This window comes from Salvelinus namaycush, chromosome 17, assembly GCF_016432855.1.
Source record: "Salvelinus namaycush isolate Seneca chromosome 17, SaNama_1.0, whole genome shotgun sequence".
Classification (NCBI taxonomy): Eukaryota; Metazoa; Chordata; class Actinopteri; order Salmoniformes; family Salmonidae; genus Salvelinus; species Salvelinus namaycush.
The window spans coordinates 22,550,161-22,569,745 of NC_052323.1; the positions used below are offsets into that span (position 1 = coordinate 22,550,161).

Below are 19,585 nucleotides of genomic sequence, written 5' to 3' on the forward strand. Positions count from 1 at the left end.
TATGAATTCTCACATAGCACATACTGTATATTCAATTGATAATCGTAAAACAATTTTGCCTATCTGAGATGAGCATCTGAGGATCTCAACTGTTTATTGGCTTATGAAATAAGGTGAAAGCAGAAATGGTGCTCCATGCAAGACTGCACTTCATAAGAATCATTTTACAATTTGACTGAATTGTGTGCCAGTGTTTATACATGCTGAAAAAATACTAATAGTAAAATGGAATAAGTGCCATGTTGTTCTATTAGAATTTCCAGATGCATTGTATCCATTAAACAATGACAATCATTCAAGCATGCATTTACATATTTCCAAACATTACGGCTTAATCTGTGTCCAGGAAAACGGCCCTAAATTGTCTACAAGGATTGAAGACAGCAGGATTACAGCACATGGATTTGGCCGAATTAACAGCTGGAATAATTACACTCTTAGGTGAGTCCTTTGTGTCCCCAATACCCATTGACATGGTAGTTTTATTAGCAACCATGTGTGGCATGCATCATTTCAAATTAACTCCGAAAACAATCATTCCAGGGTGATATGAGATTGTAGCCATAACACATTTCTTTCTTTATAAATCTTATGCATATAACAATAGGCCTTCAAAAGTGTAATTACACATACCACAAACATGTACAATTACAATGTGTACCTACACTGTAATTATGTTAAGGTATCATGGTAATATTATCTGTCAAATCCCGAGTGCATACTGTAGTTTGCTTTCTGCTTTTCTCTTGTTCAAGTGTACAGCAGCACGCCATATGCACCTACTGCCATCTAGTGGGGTACTGGCTATAGCCACAGCGTCCACAGCCTGGTCCTATGAAGGATACAAACTCCTACAGATGTTGCATTTGTAAAGGAAAAGCAATGACAGAAAAAACCCTTCAACGTTCTTTTATTTCAGCAGTTGTGTTGATCGTTTTAAATTTAGAGAAGGAACCAAAAGGATAAATGGCACACTGCTGCTGCTCACAACATCTGGCGGATTACAGATGTATACTGTACATAACACATCCCCATGCTTGCCATCCCCGAGACCAAGCCTGTGATAACAGCTGCGCTGACAGATTGTCTGCTGCATACTTAAACAAAGCAAAAGTGTTAAACTTGAACATGAGGATATTGTAGTTTTCTGAACAATATAAAACAATACAACGGGACCCAGGGGAACAGAAGCTCTTCTCTGTTTGTTGAGTCTCTCAGGTACAGAGAGTTTTGCATGGATTTGCACAGCGGATATTTTCAGAAGCTGAAAGCAAACCTGCAAAACTCACAGTAAACCCATGATGTGCCATGGATCTCTTCAAGGTGGTCTCAGTAGTGAGCTTCAAAGGGAGGGTGACCGGCAATACTTGAAGTGCACACACTGCAGTAGGTCCATTTAAACTACCTGCACTGTGAGCACTTTGGAACTGCCAGGACAATACAACATAGAATATTCTAGAACTTGGAATACCCCAACAAAACTTGACACAAACTACAAAAAAAAGTCTGATATATGACTAATACATAATACCAGAAATATGAAAGAACATCCAGTGAGGTAGTGGTATTTACTTTTTATACTAAAATGTTTTCAAAATATAACACTTAATTCCAAATTGTGACATATGCTAGCTCACAGGTCAGAAAATAATAGTGACAGGAAACAGATGAAACTGCTGACACCAAATGTCCAGAGTTGGGATACAAGTGCTCCAGCCAGAAGGAGCAACTAGGGCAGTAGATACTAGACTATTTCACTAACTACACTAGATGCACCTTAGCTGGAGAACCAGAATAATTGGTGGATAAATGGCACACTACTGCTGCTCACAACATCTGGCGGATTACAGATGCATACTGTACAGAGCCAGAATAATTACGGTTGGGAAAACAGTCGATCTTTTTGATGAGGATTGGATGGCGTAATTCTGAGGTTACCTTCCATTTTAAAAGCATTGTATTAGAAGGTCACCTATAAAGAGAAGCAGAAAAACACATTTTTAAGAACCATCAAATCAAAGTTTATTTGTCACGTGCGCCGAATACAACAGATGTAGACCTTACAGTGAAATACTTACTTACAGGCCCTAACCAACAGTGCAATTTTTAAAGTAAAAAAATAGGTATTAGGTGAACAATAGATAAGTAAAGAAATAAAAACAACCGTAAAAAGACAGTGAAAAATAACAGTAGCGAGGCTATATACAGGCACCGTTAGTCGGGCTAATCGGGGTAGTATGTACATTAATGTATAGTTAAAGTGACTATGCGTATATGATAAACAGACAGTAGCAGCAGCGTAAAAGATTAACCACTTCTGAAAAAAAGTCTCAATAGAAAAATCTAGCAAATCACCAAAAAGTGTGGATATTGCAAAGACACTTAATAACATAATAAAATTGAAATGTTCTTACAGAATCAGAATCGTAGCATAAACAGGGTGAAAGATGCAACAAAATAGTACAAATTATTTTTTTCAAATACACGTGTTATTTAGGTAGGCTATTATGAACTTAATAACACGTCGTTTGTCTATTTAAATCAAATACAAGATTTGGCAAAAGAAAGCTAAAACTGTGATTTGCTCTTTTACAATCAGGATAACGCATGGAGAGGGAGGCAAGGGCAGGCGCCATGATAAATTCAAACAGGGATTTTTTGGTTTGGTTGTGATGCACTCTGGGCTAGCCTACTCATTTGTGCGATAGAGGGAAATGCATTATCAATTCGATACATACCCGTTACCTGCCTTTACCTTACTCACTGATTTCCTTAGTACCTTTACCTAACCCAAGTATAGAGCAGTAACGTTATATCCATATAGCCTAAAGGTGCCATAACATTTTGCTTGTGTAAGGGGCTTCATTAGCCTACAACCTTTCCAAACGGTGACTTGGAATCTAAATAGAAATACCAATGTGCTAGTTTCTACTTTAAATTAATGAATGATACAACAGGTGGCTTGTTAAATCATGTAATCTGTTAGTGCAGGAATGTGGCCATAAATACTCATACTATCGAATTAGCCATAGCAACCTGTGGCTAACCTTTTATCCGCTACAGTTTTGGCTACTTGCGAGTTATTGCGCACTCTATAGGGTGTTTGTTTAACTGACCAGCTTTATACTTTTTTACATTCTACGATTTGAAAAAAGCTTTTAAATGACTCATATATACCATGTAGAACATAGAACAATCTCTACTTGTGGTTAGCTAAACTAGTCTGCCAGCACAAAAAGCATGACCATCGTGCGCAAAAATATTTGAAACTTTTATTCAACAGATTGAATAAAACTACATTGCCTAAAGGCCGTTTTGATCTGTTAAATTAGTTAATAAACAAATAATATTGATTGTTCGTATTACCTTTAAGTTGTTTTGAATCTTTACTGGTCGGGGAGTTTTACGAAAGAGGCGCGAACGTATCGTCATGTGATGTGATGTGCATTTCTCGAGTCCCCACTCCCCAACAAAACCCTTCCAGCATGGGAACCACATCCGCTATTAGTCACAATTGCATAATTAACTCAACCCTTAATTGCTGTTTAAATAACAGTAGTCTACAATTTGATCCCAAAACAACCTTTTTGGTTTTCTTTCCACAAGCAAAGTTGCGCGCAGTGATCTGTGTTTACAAATAACTTAATGTTTAAAAAAATATGTTGTAATAGATTGAATGTGTTAATCTTGATTAATTACTTTAATTTAAGTTATTGTATAATTACTTTAATTTTATGTTATTGTATATATTCTACAGAAAAAGCTTTAGACTAGCATGAAATAACCTTATAAAATATTCATAAACGAAAAAAATAGACAAAAAAATATTAAACTTCTAAATAGACAATGGATTATCTATACACACCATAAGGAATAAACCAAATATTACACTAATAACTTGCATGATAAAACATGTGGTTAAAACACTATTTCTATGCATTTTCATATAGATGATGTGTCCTTTAATGAATACTTACCAAGTAAATAAGGGAAGATAAGACGCACATCTAATTTGTCAGCCTGTGAATTGTGGTGGCGCATTTGAAAACAGAAGCAACAACTATTCTCAACATAAGCGAGTGTTCTTATTAGTATAATGTACCTTACCACGCAGATGTTGTATTTTCAACTTCAGCCATTCTGGCTGACAACAAAAAGTTTTGCCATGCATGAAATTGTATGAGCATCTATTTTGTCCCCCGCCTGGGGGTGGGGAAATTAGTTCAGACTGTGCATTATCTTGTGTAGGCCTATATGTCCTAAATATACACAGACATTTTGCTGACTTTTTGAAACTTTTCAAACGCAAACAATGAAAATCAAATGTTTACCTCAAATTTTAAATAAACTCCATCAAATCCTATGGTCAAAGAGTGTGACCTGTAAACCCTACCCCCACATGACTCCACACCAAACCCGTCTAAAGAAGCGCAATTATTAGCGGCCTCAAAGAACATACTTCGCTCAACATTCCCGCGTGTTATTGTATGTAATCTTTGAGTTAGGGGCTAATTGTTTAAAGTACAACTTTTTTCTTACAGGTTATTGGCCTATTATCTCTTAAATCTGTCGGGAAATGCTTCAAGATAATTTTTCACTGATTGACCAACATCTCGAATGTTTTATTTAATTTGTGACGGTACTGTCCCATTGAACTTTAACCCACTTGCAAGACTAGCCAGCCAGACTCAACACATTCGTATTAATTAAGTAGAGGCCTATGCTGTTTGAGGAGAAACACTTTTAAAATGTAGCTTGATCATGTTAATATATATGTAGTAGATTGGCTAATATAAATGCATTTAACTTAACAAAAACATTTAAGAATGTTATATCACAATATACGTAAACGGTTGTGTCATTCAAAACGAATTTGTCAAGTATGTTTTCTTCTCAGTAAGTTGTTTGCTCTCTATACGGTTGTAGGTCTATCTGTCGCTTTTATTCCTCTATTGGTTCTTTGAATGTTTAAATTATAAGTTGTTGATCACATATCCATATTCGAGTTAAATGAATGAAGCCACAAGACATTCCTTTAGCGAAATAGTTTATCACTTTGGCACGTTTCTGCATATTGGTTCCTATTGTTTCTTCCCAATAAATTAGTAGTTTGCGCTGTTATTAGACTACAGTTTAGTTCTTATTACTAAGTATGATTAAGATTTGATTTGTTTGATTTTTAATTATGGACAGTGTGTATATATACATAGGGTTTTATAATCAGTGGATTGGGATTTAAATAGTCTCTCTAAACGTTTGGGTTAGTTCAGCAAAACAGTAGGTAAAATATGTAAACATAACAACAAAGGTGTGTACAAAGGAATTCACATTGAAGCTACCATTACTCCAATAATGAAAAATACAAGCACTGAAATCTTTCGAAGATGCGGAAATTGTGAAATTTTGCAAAAGCTTTCACAACTAAATCATTCAGTGGAGACTTACAGCCTGCACATCATTAAATCTTTGGAATCAGCTCTTCCTGATGCACTATATATAGCATGTCCATGGTTCAAGCAAGCATGATTGAAACGTGTCGTCTGATGGAGGAGCATGGCATACCTTGTCTATTGTATGGCCCTAGTCAATACCTCACATTCACCAGTGTGTCAAAAGAAGTTGAACAGCTCCCTGGATGTGTGCTTCTATTCTCATTCAGCACCTTGAGTAGATCGAAATAAGTCATTAAAATGCTTTTTTTTTTGCTCATGTAACCCAGGTAGGCTATTAAAGTCCAATCCAACATATAAACCTCAATTACTTCTATTCTTTATTATCAAAAGATACTGAGATCAGTAGACTGAGTTAATTTTTCGAAAGAATGTAACATGAATTATCGAATAAACTCACTAGACTGGTTAAAACAAAGAGGAAACAGCATAAATACGTTTCCTTTAGATATTCAATTAAATGAAAGGAAACTTAAGATGGGCTATAGGTTAAATATTATTAGAGTTTCTTCTCTAGTTAGATTTTTTTTTCGCCCGTTTTGATCAAACCGGTGGTGGGTGGTGCGACCTCTGCGAAACTTCTGCAGAGAAGAGGCGAAGGGAGAGGGTCCACTCCTCTCATAAATCTGAACATAGCAATAAGCAGACCAATAAGAAAATCGCCTGCCTTCCCGCCTTTGGGACGACTCCTATTGTCAGGGCTTCAGTTCGAAAATTCCCGCCCTCAACTTTACTTCCTGAAACATGATCCTTTGGTTACAATGTAGTCAAGGAAGTTGCCTAGTAGCTATCTACATCCACAACACTAGTGAAGCAATAAACTAACGCAATCATCTAGCTTTCAATACATGAGGTACTAGCGCTTTTAATCGTTTCGATGAAAAAGAATTATAACTAAGTATGCTAAGTTAGTTCTTTGTCAATTTAGATGAACATGTAGACTTTTTAGCCAACCGTGTAGAAAATGGCAGCGGTTTTAAATGTACACAATAGGCTATTCCTATTTCATCCAAGAAGAAACGGAAGATATACAACCATAATATATGTCACTATTAAACTTGCGATTAACAATGTTACACTTTTCATGAATAAATAAGCATGAATAAACTATTTGTAAACGTTGTAGTCTACACAGCCTTTTGTTATAGTAGTAGGCCTATTTAAAATCTACTTAATTCATTTATAAACATTTTAAGTATTACACATAAGAATTTAAAACGATTGTAATCATTTAAAGCATTTATAATAGGATAGGATGAACTTTAATGTCCCCAAGAGGAAGTGTCTTAGACACACATGGCTTATTCATGAAAGTTATATACATTTAAACAATGATAACATTTTATATTTCAACCCTTATTAGAGACCATGGTTGAGAAAGAGAGGGGAGACAAGTCACAGAAACCTGATTGTGAATCAGAGGACCATCAGTGGGTGGAGACACTGTTTCCTCCTCACTTCTCCCTGTTGACTCTGGTGGGGGAGAACAATATCTGTGGGTCCAGGAAGGCTGGAGCCGTCAAGATAACAGAGCCATCATCATTATCCTCTTAAGAGGAGACTCTTTAGGCAGGACATCTACAAGACTATTCTACAGATGGTACAACACAAAGAGGCGCAGCGAAGAAAAGAGACACCATTCCAGAAGATCATCAAGGAGGACTTGCAGAAAAAGAGAGGGGAGTTGAGATCTGATTATGAGGGCCACAATAATTTTTATTTTACCTTTATTTAACCAGGTAGACTAGTTGAGAACAAGTTCTCATTTGCAACTGCGACCTGTCCAAGATAAAGCAAAGCAGTTCGACACAGAGTTACACATGGAATAAACAAACATACAATCAATAATACAGTGGAAAAATCTATATACAGCATGTGCAAATGAGGTAGGATAAGAGAGGTAAGGCAATAAATAGGCCATGGTGGTGAAGTAATTACAATATAGCAATTTAACACTGGAATGGTAGAATGTGCAGAATATGAATGTGCAAGTAGAGATACTGGGGTGCAAAGGACATTGGGGTCCTGCGGAGGGCTATCCGTGAGGTGGAGGAGGACAGATGCAGTCTGAGGGCTAAGCTGAGTGAAGCAGTGGCAGAGGCAGGGGATGGAGAGGAAGTGTCTGCAGGGCCTGCTGGAGGAGCGGGAGGAGCAGCTGAGCCTGGCCAGGCAGGAGGCTGCACGGAGGACCCTACATGTGGACGCACTGCCGGCAGAGGGACATAAGTTTACTGTCCAGCTTCAGGCACAAGCAACCCAGGCCAAAGACATCATGGAGGAGAAGACGAGGCTTCATGAGAAACTGAAAAAAGTGTAGAAAGAAGTACAGGAAGTCAGGAGGGAGAATGAGACTTTGGCGTTGGATATCGAAAGGCTTGGAAAGCACCCGACAATTGAGGTACAGAGGCAGGAGGTCATCTCTCGGTTGGCGCATGAGCTAGCTGTACAGAGTAGACCAAGACTCAGCTGAAGGAGAGCCATACACGTAGCTATGCTGCCTTGGGATTCCTGCACAGGCACTTCAATAACCCATCAGAGGGCACAACACATACACTGACAGACAAGAATGCACACTGTTTTTGTCCCGTTTTTAACAAACTCACAAAAACATACAAACAGCATTTCTGCAGTAAGGCAGGCCTTCAGTCCAACTAGCCTCTCAATTACATATTGGTGGAAATACTGTATGCTGGATTGTCCTTACTGTAATAAAAACAAACAAAGATGTCATCATTTTATTTTTATATATGCTTCCACACTATAACCTTTTAAAATAAAGCTATGTACACATTTCATCCTCTCCCACAGTAAATAAAGAAAATAATCAGACACAAAAAAATTGGAAAATAGGAAGGCAACACAGTGAAAAAGGTAAAGTACAACATACATTTTACAGTTCAAATTCTGAATCACCCAAAAATAATTTAGCCTTGACAAATCTTGATAATGTTTGTATGTTGTCATTGAGTTATTATACTAGCCAAACAACCACAAGTCTGAAAATTATCAGAAATGTTTGCTTTATATTTGGTTTCCTCCAATAAATTATTCAGTTTAAAGTTTTGATCAAACATTGATTAATGCTTGGTCTACCACAAAACAGGTGCTCTGAAATTCTTATAAATAACAGACTGTGGGCTGATTACAGTTAACAGGATTAAGCCTACAGTACTACTGGACTAAATTGCACTTTTGGTAAAAAGTCCTGGAATAGTTCATATGTATTCCATTCAAGGTTTATCTATATTCAATAAATCACATTTGCAGTTAATAATTTAATCTGGGCCTGTGAAGTTGGTGTTTTTTGGGATTTGAAATACATTATTTACCCCCCTCATCAGTGCTCGACTTGGGCAGGAGCTCACCGGAGCAGAGTAACAGCACCTCAAGTTTTTTACTGCTTGAGCTCCTGTTCCTCTTATAGAATATTAGCTCGAAAGTATTGAGGAGCTCCTGCATCTAAATGTAAACAGAACCAGCACCCAAAATGAGTACGGGCACCCATCTCAGTCAAGTCAAGCACTGCCCCTTATACTACCTTTGATTAAGAAGATTGGTGAGGTCTATACCTCCACATACATGGTCTTCCCAATCAAATTGCAATTCTGAAAGTAAGACAACATTCATACTTGTGTCCTCTTATTCAATATGAATTGAAATTTGAGGCACCCAACTAATACATTTAGTTGAAGATTCTGGTTTTCCCCTTAAAGAAAACCAGGTCCCACTCCCTGTTGAAGTTAAAATAAAACCATTGACATATTTATCATGTATAATACAAACCACTGCTCTTTGTCCAAAATATATTGTCAAGTAGAGAAAACAGCCCTTATGAACTCAATGAGGTATATACTAGAAAATTGTGCAGACACCATATTTTTTTGTAATCTGTTATTATGCAATTTAAGTGACACTAGGTAAGGCAAAATGCTGTTATTAGATGAGAATCCCATTTTGTAGTTCATCTGGACAACATACAACGTAATTATTGATTGAGGTATTGATAGGTCCTAAGCTTGAGTAGAGAATTGAGGAGTGGCCAATTAGGTGCAATTGATACAACATACTTCATCCGAATTGGCTCATTTAAATTTGACGGTGCCGATCATTATGTGCATTCTGTGGATTCTTGACCAGTGCGTCTGGCTGCCTGAGAGAAGCCCTGAGAAGCAGCATGCAGCTCACAGTAAGCCCATGTTTACTAGAGTATCAGGACTGGGAGGATTCGGCTCCTCTTAGACAGTACAGTGTTACTTTCGTATTGTATTACTCGTCCCATAGATACTATGTGTTGGTAATATTGTTGGAGGGTACATCTCATCTTAATATTAGTTAGTGAACATTTCTAAAATAAAAAACACCTTCCTAACTTACACCAGTTCCTAACTGCACATGAAAACTAGCAAGCGTCCGTGCCAGGAGAAAGAAAAGAGTGCCATCATTGGGATCAATCAGACTAAAGAATGGATCACCCTGCAGCCTAGCCTGGCCCTTACTAAAACCATCTGTAGGTCCATTATAGTCCACTAGCCTGGCCCTTACTAAAACCATCTGTAGGTCCATTATAGTCCACTAGCCTAGCCCCTACTAAAACCATCTGTAGGTCCATTATAGTCCACTAGCCTGGCCCCTACTAAAACCATCTGTAGGTCCATTATAGTCCACTAGCCTGGCCCCTACTAAAACCATCTGTAGGTCCATTATAGTCCACTAGCCTGGCCCCTACTAAAACCATCTGTAGGTCCATTATAGTCCACTAGCCTGGCCCCTACTAAAACCATCTGTAGGTCCATTATAGTCCACTAGCCTGGCCCCTACTAAAACCATCTGTAGGTCCATTATAGTCCACTAGCCTGGCCCCTACTAAAACCATCTGTAGGTTATATTATAGTCCACTAGCCTGGGCCCTACTATCATATCATTGATTCATGTTTTCATATAGTTTTTTTACTGTCATCTCTGATGGATGGCTCCTATTAGGACAACAGTTGCTACGAACTCACGTCTTTGAGCCTTCCATTGTCACTGTTTGTCATTAGGAGATGGACTGAAGATAATTACCGTGTTATCAACTAAAGATTACAATGACCTACTCTGACCCAAGAGTCTATCCAAAGCTAAGCAATAAACCAACACATTATGGAATTAGTTAAGTATGGTGTCAGAAACAAGACCACTACAAAATATATGTTAACTGAATAACCCCAGCAAAATAATCTTTATTTTTATATTCTAATCCCTAAAATATCATATAGGACATCTGTCTTTAAAAGCTTACAAATCCATTTCAAAGTTCTTGTAAGGTTTGGGGAGTCTGTCGGGGAGAGTGTATTCTGTTTTGTGGACCACTTATCCTGATTTCCCAGGAAATGGCTCAGGTGTGCTACTGTGCTTATTAAAGAGGCTAATGGTGTGTTTAATGTTCAATATACCATCATCTGACTAAGTGCATTGATTTCATATACTTACTGGCTGAAATAGATCTATGGTTTAACTAACAGTTCTCTGGTCACTCTTGTCGCGTGTGCCTCAAAATCACCTCCATGATTTTGAGGGGGGGGGGGGGGGGGGGACGACTTTGTACAGTATATTGTTCCTATGTTTGAAGTTAAGAGAAGGGCAGAGTAATGGAATCTAGTTAAGTATGCTTCTCTCACTATCATTCTCTCTCTGAATTCTGAAGGCCCCAACCAAAATCACTAGCATCACCACTACCTGTGCTTTGGCGCTGTCCCCCTGCCTGTCCTCTCATGCCTCCTCTGGTGCTATCTCCCTCATGCCTCCTCTGGTGCTGTCTCCCTCATGCCTCCTCTGGTGCTGTCTCCCTCATGCCTCCTCTGGTGCTGTCTCCCTCATGCCTCCTCTGGTGCTGTCTCCCTCATGCCTCCTCTGGTGCTGTCTCCCTGCCTGTCCCCTCATTCCTCCTCTGGTGCTGTCCCCCTGCCTGTCCCCTCATTCCTCCTCTGGTGCTGTCCCCCTGCCTGTCCCCTCATTCCTCCTCTGGTGCTGTCCCCCTGCCTGTCTCCCTCATGCCTCCTCTGGTGCTGTGGGCCTCTTCAGGTCACGAATCTGCTTGATCAGGTAAATCTTCTCATCGCAGAACTGCTCGTCCTCGGAGCGGTCTCTCTGGAAGCGGCTCAGGAAGTCCACCAGCTTGGCCTGATTCTTCAGCAGGATGTCCAGCACCGGCTGGGTCTTGTTGGGGTTGGCCACAAACACCTAAGACCAGACAGAACAGGGTTAATGGGGTACCTATAATGATTTTTATGCTGCACAAGAATTGCCCTTCAGGGACAATAAAGATCTATTGAATTGAATGGTGCCACAGCATGACAATCTATTGTAGTTGGTCACCTGGTTAATGTACCTTAGTATACACTGAGTGTACAAAATATTAGGAACACATGCTCTTTCCATAACATAGACTGACCAGGTGAATCCAGGTGAAAGCTATGATCCCTTACTGATGTCACTTCATAAATCCACTCCAAATCAGTGTAGATGAAGTGGAGGAGGCTGGTTAAAGAAGGATTTTTAGACAATTAAGACATGGATTGTGTATGTGTGCCATTCAGAGGGTGAATGGGCAAGACAAAACATTTAAGTGCCTTTGAACGGGGTATGGTTGTAGGTGCCAGGCGCACTGGTTTGTGTCAAGAACTGAAACACTGCTGGGTTTTTCTACGCTCAACAGTTTCCTGTGTGTATCAAGAATGGTCCACCACCAAAAGGACATCCAGCCAACTTGACAACTGTGGGAAGCATTGGAGTCAACATGGTCCAGCATCCCTGTGGAACGATTTCAACACCTTGTAGAGTCCATGCCCTGACGAATTGAGACTGTTCTGAGGGTAAATGTGGGGTGCAACTCAAGGAAGGTGTTGTTAATGTTTTGTACACTCCATATATGCTAATTGGTTAATTTCTTAAAAAATACAATACTACAACCATATTAAGTTATAACTAAGTTTTAAAGGCATGACTATTTCTGCATCCTCTATAAAGTCAGAATTGTAGATTAGGGGATGTAAAAGTTAATAACATGTATTTTAGATGAAGTAACCCAAAACGGTGGAAAATAGGACAGGCAGAGAATGAGGCCAGAATCTGCACCCTCAGCCTGCACCCTCCAAGAACACAACATGTCTACACACCTTGAAGACATGGAAGGCCTCAAACTGGATGTTGCGGCTGTTGTCTCTCAGCATGTTCATCATCAGCTTCAAGTTCTCAGCCCGGCTGATGTACTTGGTCATCACAGTGAAGTTGTGTCTGTCCAGAAGAAGCTCTCCCAGGAGCTGCAAAACACTTTGTTTAGTAATAGAAAAAGGGTCATCATTGTTTTTAGGATAAGTTAGGAAGATACAGTGCATTCGAAAAGTATTCAGACCTTCTTTTTCTACATTTTGTTACAGCCTTATTCTAAAATTGATTCAATTATTTTTTCCCATCAATCTACACACAATACTCCATAACGACAAAGTGAACAGGTTTTTAGAATTTTTGCAACTGTATTAAAAATAAAAAACAGAAATACCTTATTTATTATTCAGACCCTTTGCTATGAGACTCTAAATTAATCTCAGGTGCATCCTGTTTCCATTGATCATCTTTGAGATGTTTCTAAACTTGATTGGACATGACTTGGAAAGGCACACACCGGTCTATATAAAGTCCCACAGTTGACAGTGCATGTCAGAGCAAAAACCAAGCCATGAGGTTGAAGGAATTGTCCGTAGAGCTGAGAGACAGGATTGTGTCGAGGCACAGATATGGGGAAGGGTACCAAAACATTTCTGCAGCATTCAAGATCCCCAAGAACATTGCAGACGTGTTGCTGTGCGTTTTGTTGCCAACCTTACTTTGCTACCTGACAACTTTATGGTTTTTATATATTATATATTTATATATTTTTTCCCTCAAATTTTTTTTTTTTTTTCATTCAACTTTTTCACTCCGGACACTTTATCTGGACACGGTTCGTCAGAACCTCCAACAGCCGAAGTTAAGTAGTAACATTAACATGATGCCTTCTAATTGCAGTCACTGTACTCATAATATACAGGAGAACGATCGCCTTACGGCGAGGATAGCTGTGCTTCAAGCCCAGCTTCAGACGCAATCGTTAGGCAAGGGTAATTTCAGTGTAGGAAAGGATGAAACAGCGTCTGTGCCACCACAGTAAGTACAGATAGTAGTATAAATCCCCTCGCACAGTCCCCGCAGCCGGACAACTTTCTCATGGCTTCTGGAGGGAAATGCTGTAGGAATGCTCAACCGGTGTCGCTCATTCGGCCGACAGAAACTTTCAACCGGTTTTCCCGATTAAGCAGCGAGTCGGAGTCTGAGGCTGAGCCTTCTCTTGTCTCTACTCCTCCCGTTACGGGGTCTGAGACGCCAAAGCTTCCCACCATTAGCTCTGACAAATTGAAAACCCTAGTCATTGGCGACTCCATTACCCGCAGTATTAGACTTAAAACGAGTCATCCAGCGATCATACACTGTTTCCCAGGGGGCAGGGCTACCGACGTTAAGGTTAATCTGAAGATGGTGCTGGCTAAAGCTAAAACTGGTGAGTGTAGAGAGTATAGAGATATTGTGATCCACGTCGGCACCAACGACGTTAGGATGAAACAGTCAGGTCACCAAGCGCAACATAGCTTCAGCATGTAAATCAGCTAGAAAGATGTGTCGGCATCGAGTAATTGTCTCTGGCCCCCTCCCAGTTAGGGGGAGTGATGAGCTCTACAGCAGAGTCTCACAACTCAATCGCTGGTTGAAAACTGTTTTCTGCCCCTCCCAAAAGATAGAAGATAGATAACCCTATTACAGGGGCTGAGTCACTGGCTTACTGGTGCTATTTCATGCCATCCCTAGGAGGGGTGCATCACTTGAGTGGGTTGAGTCACTGACGTGATCTTCCTGGGTTGGCGCCCCCCCCTTGGGTTGTGCTGTGGCGGAGATCTTTGTGGGCTATACTCGGCCTTGTCTCAGGATGGTAAGTTGGTGGTTAAAGATATCCCTCTAGTGGTGTGGGGGCTGTGCTTTGGCAAAGTGGGTAGGGTTATATCCTTTCTGTTTGGCTCTGTCCGGGGGTATCATCGGATGGGGCCACAGTGTCTCCTGACCCCTCCTGTCTCAGCCTCCAGTATTTATGCGTCGGGGGGCTAGGGTCAGTTTGTTATATCTGGAGTACTTCTCCTGTCTTATCCGGTGTCCTGTGTGAATTTAAGTATGCTCTCTCTAATTCTCTCTTCCTCTCGGAGGACCTGAGCCCTAGGACCATGCCTCAGGACTACCTGGCATGATGACTCCTTGCTGTCGCCAGTCCACTTGGCCGTGCTGCTGCTCCAGTTTCAACTGTTCTGCCTGTTCACCGGACGTGCTACCTGTCCCAGACCTGCTGTTTTCAACTCTCTAGAGACCGCAGGAGCGGTAGAGATACTCTTAATGATCGGTTATTAAAAGCCAACTGACATTTACTCCTGAGGTGCTGACTTGCTGCACCCGACAACTACTGTGATTATTATTATTTGGCCATGCTGGCCATTTATGAACATTTGAACATCTTGGCCATGTTCTGTTATAATCTCCACCCGGCACAGCCAGAAGAGGACTGGCCACCCCTCATAGCCTGGTTCCTCTCTAGGTTTCTTCCTAGGTTTTGGCCTTTCTAGGGAGTTTTTCCTAGCCACCGTGCTTCTACACCTGCATTGCTTGCTGTTTGGGGTTTTAGGCTGAGTTTCTGTACAGCACTTTGAGATATCAGCTGATGTAAGAAGGGCTATATAAATAAATTTAATTTGAACATAGCAGCCTCCATCATTCTTAAATGGAAGAAGTTTGGAACCACCAAGACTCTTCCTAGAGCTGGCCGCCAGGCAAACTGAGCAATCGGGGGAGAAGGGCCTTGGTCAGTGAGGTGACCAATAACCTGATGTTCACTCTGCTAGAGCTCCAGAGTTCCTCTGTGGAGATGGGAGAACCTTCCAGAAGGACAACCATCTCTGCAGCACTCCACCAATCATGCCTTTATAGTAGAGGGGGCAGATGGAAGCCATTCCTCAGTAAAATGCACATGACAGCCTGCTTGGAGTTTGCCAAAAGGCATCTCAGATCATGAAAAACAAAATTCTCTGGTCTGATGAAACCAAGATTGAACTCTTTGGCCTGAATGCCAAGTGTCACGTCTAGAGGAAACCTGGCACCATCGCTACGGTGAAGCATGGTGGTGGCAGCATCATGCTGTGGAGATTTTTTTCAGCAGCAGCGACTGGGACACTAATCAAGATCGAGGGAAAGATGAACGGAGCAAAGTACAGGGAGATCCTTGATTAAAACTTGCTCCAGAGCACTCAGGACCTCAGACTGGTGCGAAGGTTCACCTTCCAACAGGACAACGACCCTAAGCACACAGCCAACACAACGCAGGTGTGGCTTCGGGACAAGTCTCTGAATGTCCTTGAGTGGCCCTGCCAGAGCCCGTACTTAAACCTGATCGAATGTCTCTGGAGAGACCTGAAAATAGCTGTACAGGGACGCTCGCCATCCAATCTAACAGAGCTTGAGAGGATCTGCATAGAAGAATGGGAGAAACTCCCCAAATACACGTGTGCCGAGCTTGTAGCATCATACGTAAGAAGAATCGACTATGGTCCTCAATGGTCCTTCAACAAAGTACTGAGTAAAGGTCTGAATACTTATGTAAATGTAATATTGCCATTTGTATTTATTTTTTCATTTGCAAACATAACTTTTTTTTTTGTCTTTATGGTGTATTGTGTGTGGATTGATGGGGGGGGAAACGATTTAATCCATTTTAGAATAAGGCTGTAACAAAATGTGAAAAAAGTGAAGAAGTCTGAATACTTTCCAAATGCACTGTATTTCTGTTACAGAAGAAATTCATCAATGAATCACGTGAGAGGTCAAAACTAACTTAACATTTTGGGTTTGGTGACAGTGATAACAAAAAGTACCTTTAGGGACTGCCGTTTGGTGACATAATTCTCGGAATGCAGTAGCTTCTCATATTCTGTAAACACCTGGTCATAATTGGTCTCCAGAAAATCTGCGCACATAATCTTGTGTCTCGTGAGAAGATCCTAGCAACACATTTGAAAGAAAATAACAGGATATTACATAACATACTAAGCACAGGGGATGTACAGAGTACATCAAGCTGCCTCACACTACAGAAACAGGAGATACGCTCCTGCCCTATGGGCCATTCTGGCTCATTCAAGGCTTGCTTTATAGTAAGCGCTAAACACACAGGACATAAAGCCATGAGAACAGCAGCCATTTACCTTGAACGAAGCGAAAGCGTCTGAGGCGATGTCGAAGGTGGAGAACTCTACATAGCGGAAGAAGCAGTAGAAGTCCTCCGAGAAGAGAATTGTGCGGGCCAGGGGCTCATGACGCAGGCTCTCCCTTAACATCACCCCACAGTTCAGAGCCACCTCCGCACTCTCGTACCTGCAAAGTTGGGATTCATGCCACTACAAATCAACACTACTGTGTGGGTGTGTTTTGTTGGTGATTAAGAATGATTCATATAGTATATGTTGAGGCTGTATGCATGGGGGTCTGTAAATGAACAAACGAGTTAAGAACCTACAATTTCACTTAATGGGTACATACCTAACAAAAAATATATAAATCCATGCTTCTTGCTTATCTAGCTGATCTAACAGATGGCAGATGGGCAGCTTTGAGACTCACCCTTTCAGCAGCATGAAGAGGATCTGTGGGTGTGAGGAGATATACTCAACCGTGGGCGTACGGGTGCCAATCTGGCGCCGCACAATGTTGCTGAACAGATGCACCACATCCTTCTTTCCCTGGAGGACAACAATGAGAAACATTACATGAGAAACATTACAATCAATGAAGGAGGGTGATATGCACATCCCCCCCAAAAAAGCTGATAAAGGTATGAGAGGCCCACACACAGAATACTGTGGCTCCCCAAGTCCCTCTGCATTTGGGTGTAGGACTAAAGCACTGTGGAGCAGAAATATTCTGTGAGTGGACCTCTCAAACGCTACAATCAAACAGTGGTATGTGAGATGGGTGATCACATTGTCTTTATGCTCCTCCCTCTTCTGTATTGATTTGAACTATCCAATACTCTAGCATGAAGAATCAATTTCACCCCCAGTATTAAACTAATGGCTAGAACATTTCCACACCTCAAAATCAATCCTCTGCAGGTTTGCGATGAGAGCAATGAGGAGGTTGGTGTTGTACAGCTCCTGGGCCAGTTGGGCCACAGCCTCCGTTTGGGGCTCCTTGTCCCCTGAACCACACAGCACCTCTTTCAGAGATGATAGGTTCTTAGACACCTCCTCTGCAACCTGGAGGCAAGAAAATATGAGGAAACAGCACTTAGTTAATAAAGCCTGAAAGGACACCCAATGCCCTATAATATAGTGAATTACTTTAAACCAGAACCCATATAAGTCTCTGGTCAAAAGTAGCACATTATGTAGGGATTAGGGTGCCTTTTCGGACACATCCAATGACTCATAACATTGCTATATGAAGTTGCAGTCTGGATGGTCATATGTATAAGACCAACTTTAACCAACAAATGCCCACAGACAATTTCTACTGTGCTCTCAAAACAGCAGTCCACAGGTATCACCTGACCTTTTCACATTTTTTGCTTTCTGCCGCATCCAGCTTTTCCAAGTAAGCTACGTTCTCCTTCAGACTCTTCACAATCTCCGCAGGGTTCTTCTGAGACTTCCCGAAGGGGAACGGCATGGTGACGAGGAGATGAGTATGGCTGTATAGTAGAAGGCACCACTTTCCCTTTGGATAAAATTGATAACAGACAAATGATGAGCTATTACATCAATACACTGCTTTGATATTAAGAAACTACAGGTCTGACAGATCATCATGACATCAACAGCTCTGCAACTTAGCCTTTTCCTTCACTGAAAGATTCACATTTTAAGTGATGCTGTTACACTTAACAGCACTCCATGGTAACTAACAGATCAATTCCTATCCTGACAATGACACTATGCATCCCTGTAGGCCACATTGTCAGTTACATAACTCGTGGTCAGATAATAGAACACAGAATGATCAGATCCTAGCAATCAACTGGGTCAAACCACCGAATGCAGGTAGGTATTGAGTTAGAATGCAGGTGTCTATCTGTAACGATACTGGGCTAGATCCCACCCATAGCCACAGGGAAACTATTATATGGGTCATAAATGCTTTTCCAAAGTAATATCCGGTGTGTCACTCAATAGACCGTGGCAATGGGTTTGTTGAGGATTCGTTTGTGCTGATGTTGGATAGCTAACTTCTCTTCTTTTGGCTGGATAGCTTAGTTTGCTGACATTGTGCCTTAACCTATACGACACTGACAGCTAGCTGGCTAAGGTTAACAAGGCAAATTCTCATCTTGGCTAGTTAGCTTATTCGGCTAGGTACATTAATCTGAATCAAATTGATATAACCACGATAACACATTAGTCAAACACAATTGTCAGACAGTTGCTAGTTGTTAGCTAGCTTTCTTGCAAGCTAACAGTCAGGATAGCTAACGTTAGGCAGCTAGCTGTCAGTGTAATATAGATTAATGCACAAAGTGAAGGAACGAGCGATTAGCAAACTCGCAGCTGGATTGCTAGCTAGCGAGTTTAGCAAGCAAGCTAACAACGTTAGCACGCTAGATTTTTTTGACACTCACCAAGCTTAGAAGGCGACTTCGAGTTTTTTTTATATCCTGTGGGAAGTGTAGGATATTTAAAGGTAACTTATACTAAACCTATACACCACACCTATTTAAGAACTTCATATCTATTTTCTCGTGACCTAAAAAGTATTTCTGCTGGCTAATTATTGTCAGACAACTTCCCCTATCTCCTAGTTCTAGGGAAGAGGGGCGGGTATGTTATGACATAATATTTAAACCAATCAAACCGAAACGATGGAACGATACGCCCCCAATTCCCTGAACCCCCCCAAAATGGTTTTAAATGTATCAAAAGGTATAATTTCTTCCGATTACAGTAACAAATGTATTTATTTGAGGATACATTATAGCACATTCTGGTGTCATAGACTAGACGTAACCAGCCATAGCAAGCATTTATGTACCAGTTGCA

The 19,585-nt window shown here is 40.8% G+C and overlaps 1 protein-coding gene across 2 annotated transcripts; it reads right to left on the bottom strand.

Moving 5' to 3' along the window:
• Positions 1–7,364: 7,364 nt before the first annotated feature.
• On the bottom strand, positions 7,365–19,352 carry cab39l1 (calcium binding protein 39, like 1). Of its 2 annotated transcripts, XR_005478405.1 has the most exons (9): positions 19,168–19,352; positions 18,105–18,269; positions 17,645–17,809; positions 17,175–17,293; positions 16,760–16,928; positions 16,430–16,555; positions 12,605–12,748; positions 11,166–11,669; positions 7,365–7,752 (listed from the first exon to the last, which is right to left on the bottom strand). XR_005478405.1 is itself a non-coding variant. In XM_039012441.1 (8 exons), the coding sequence occupies exons 2-8, from the start codon at positions 18,219–18,221 to the stop codon at positions 11,478–11,480; spliced, it is 1,032 nt and encodes a 343-aa protein (XP_038868369.1). In that variant the 5' UTR covers positions 18,222–18,269; positions 19,168–19,352; the 3' UTR covers positions 8,155–11,477. The 2 variants fall into 2 exon arrangements, 1 of the variants encoding a protein (XP_038868369.1); XM_039012441.1 differs by lacking the exon at positions 7,365–7,752 and having other exon boundaries at positions 8,155–11,669.
• Between the last annotated feature and the right edge of the window lie 233 nt (positions 19,353–19,585).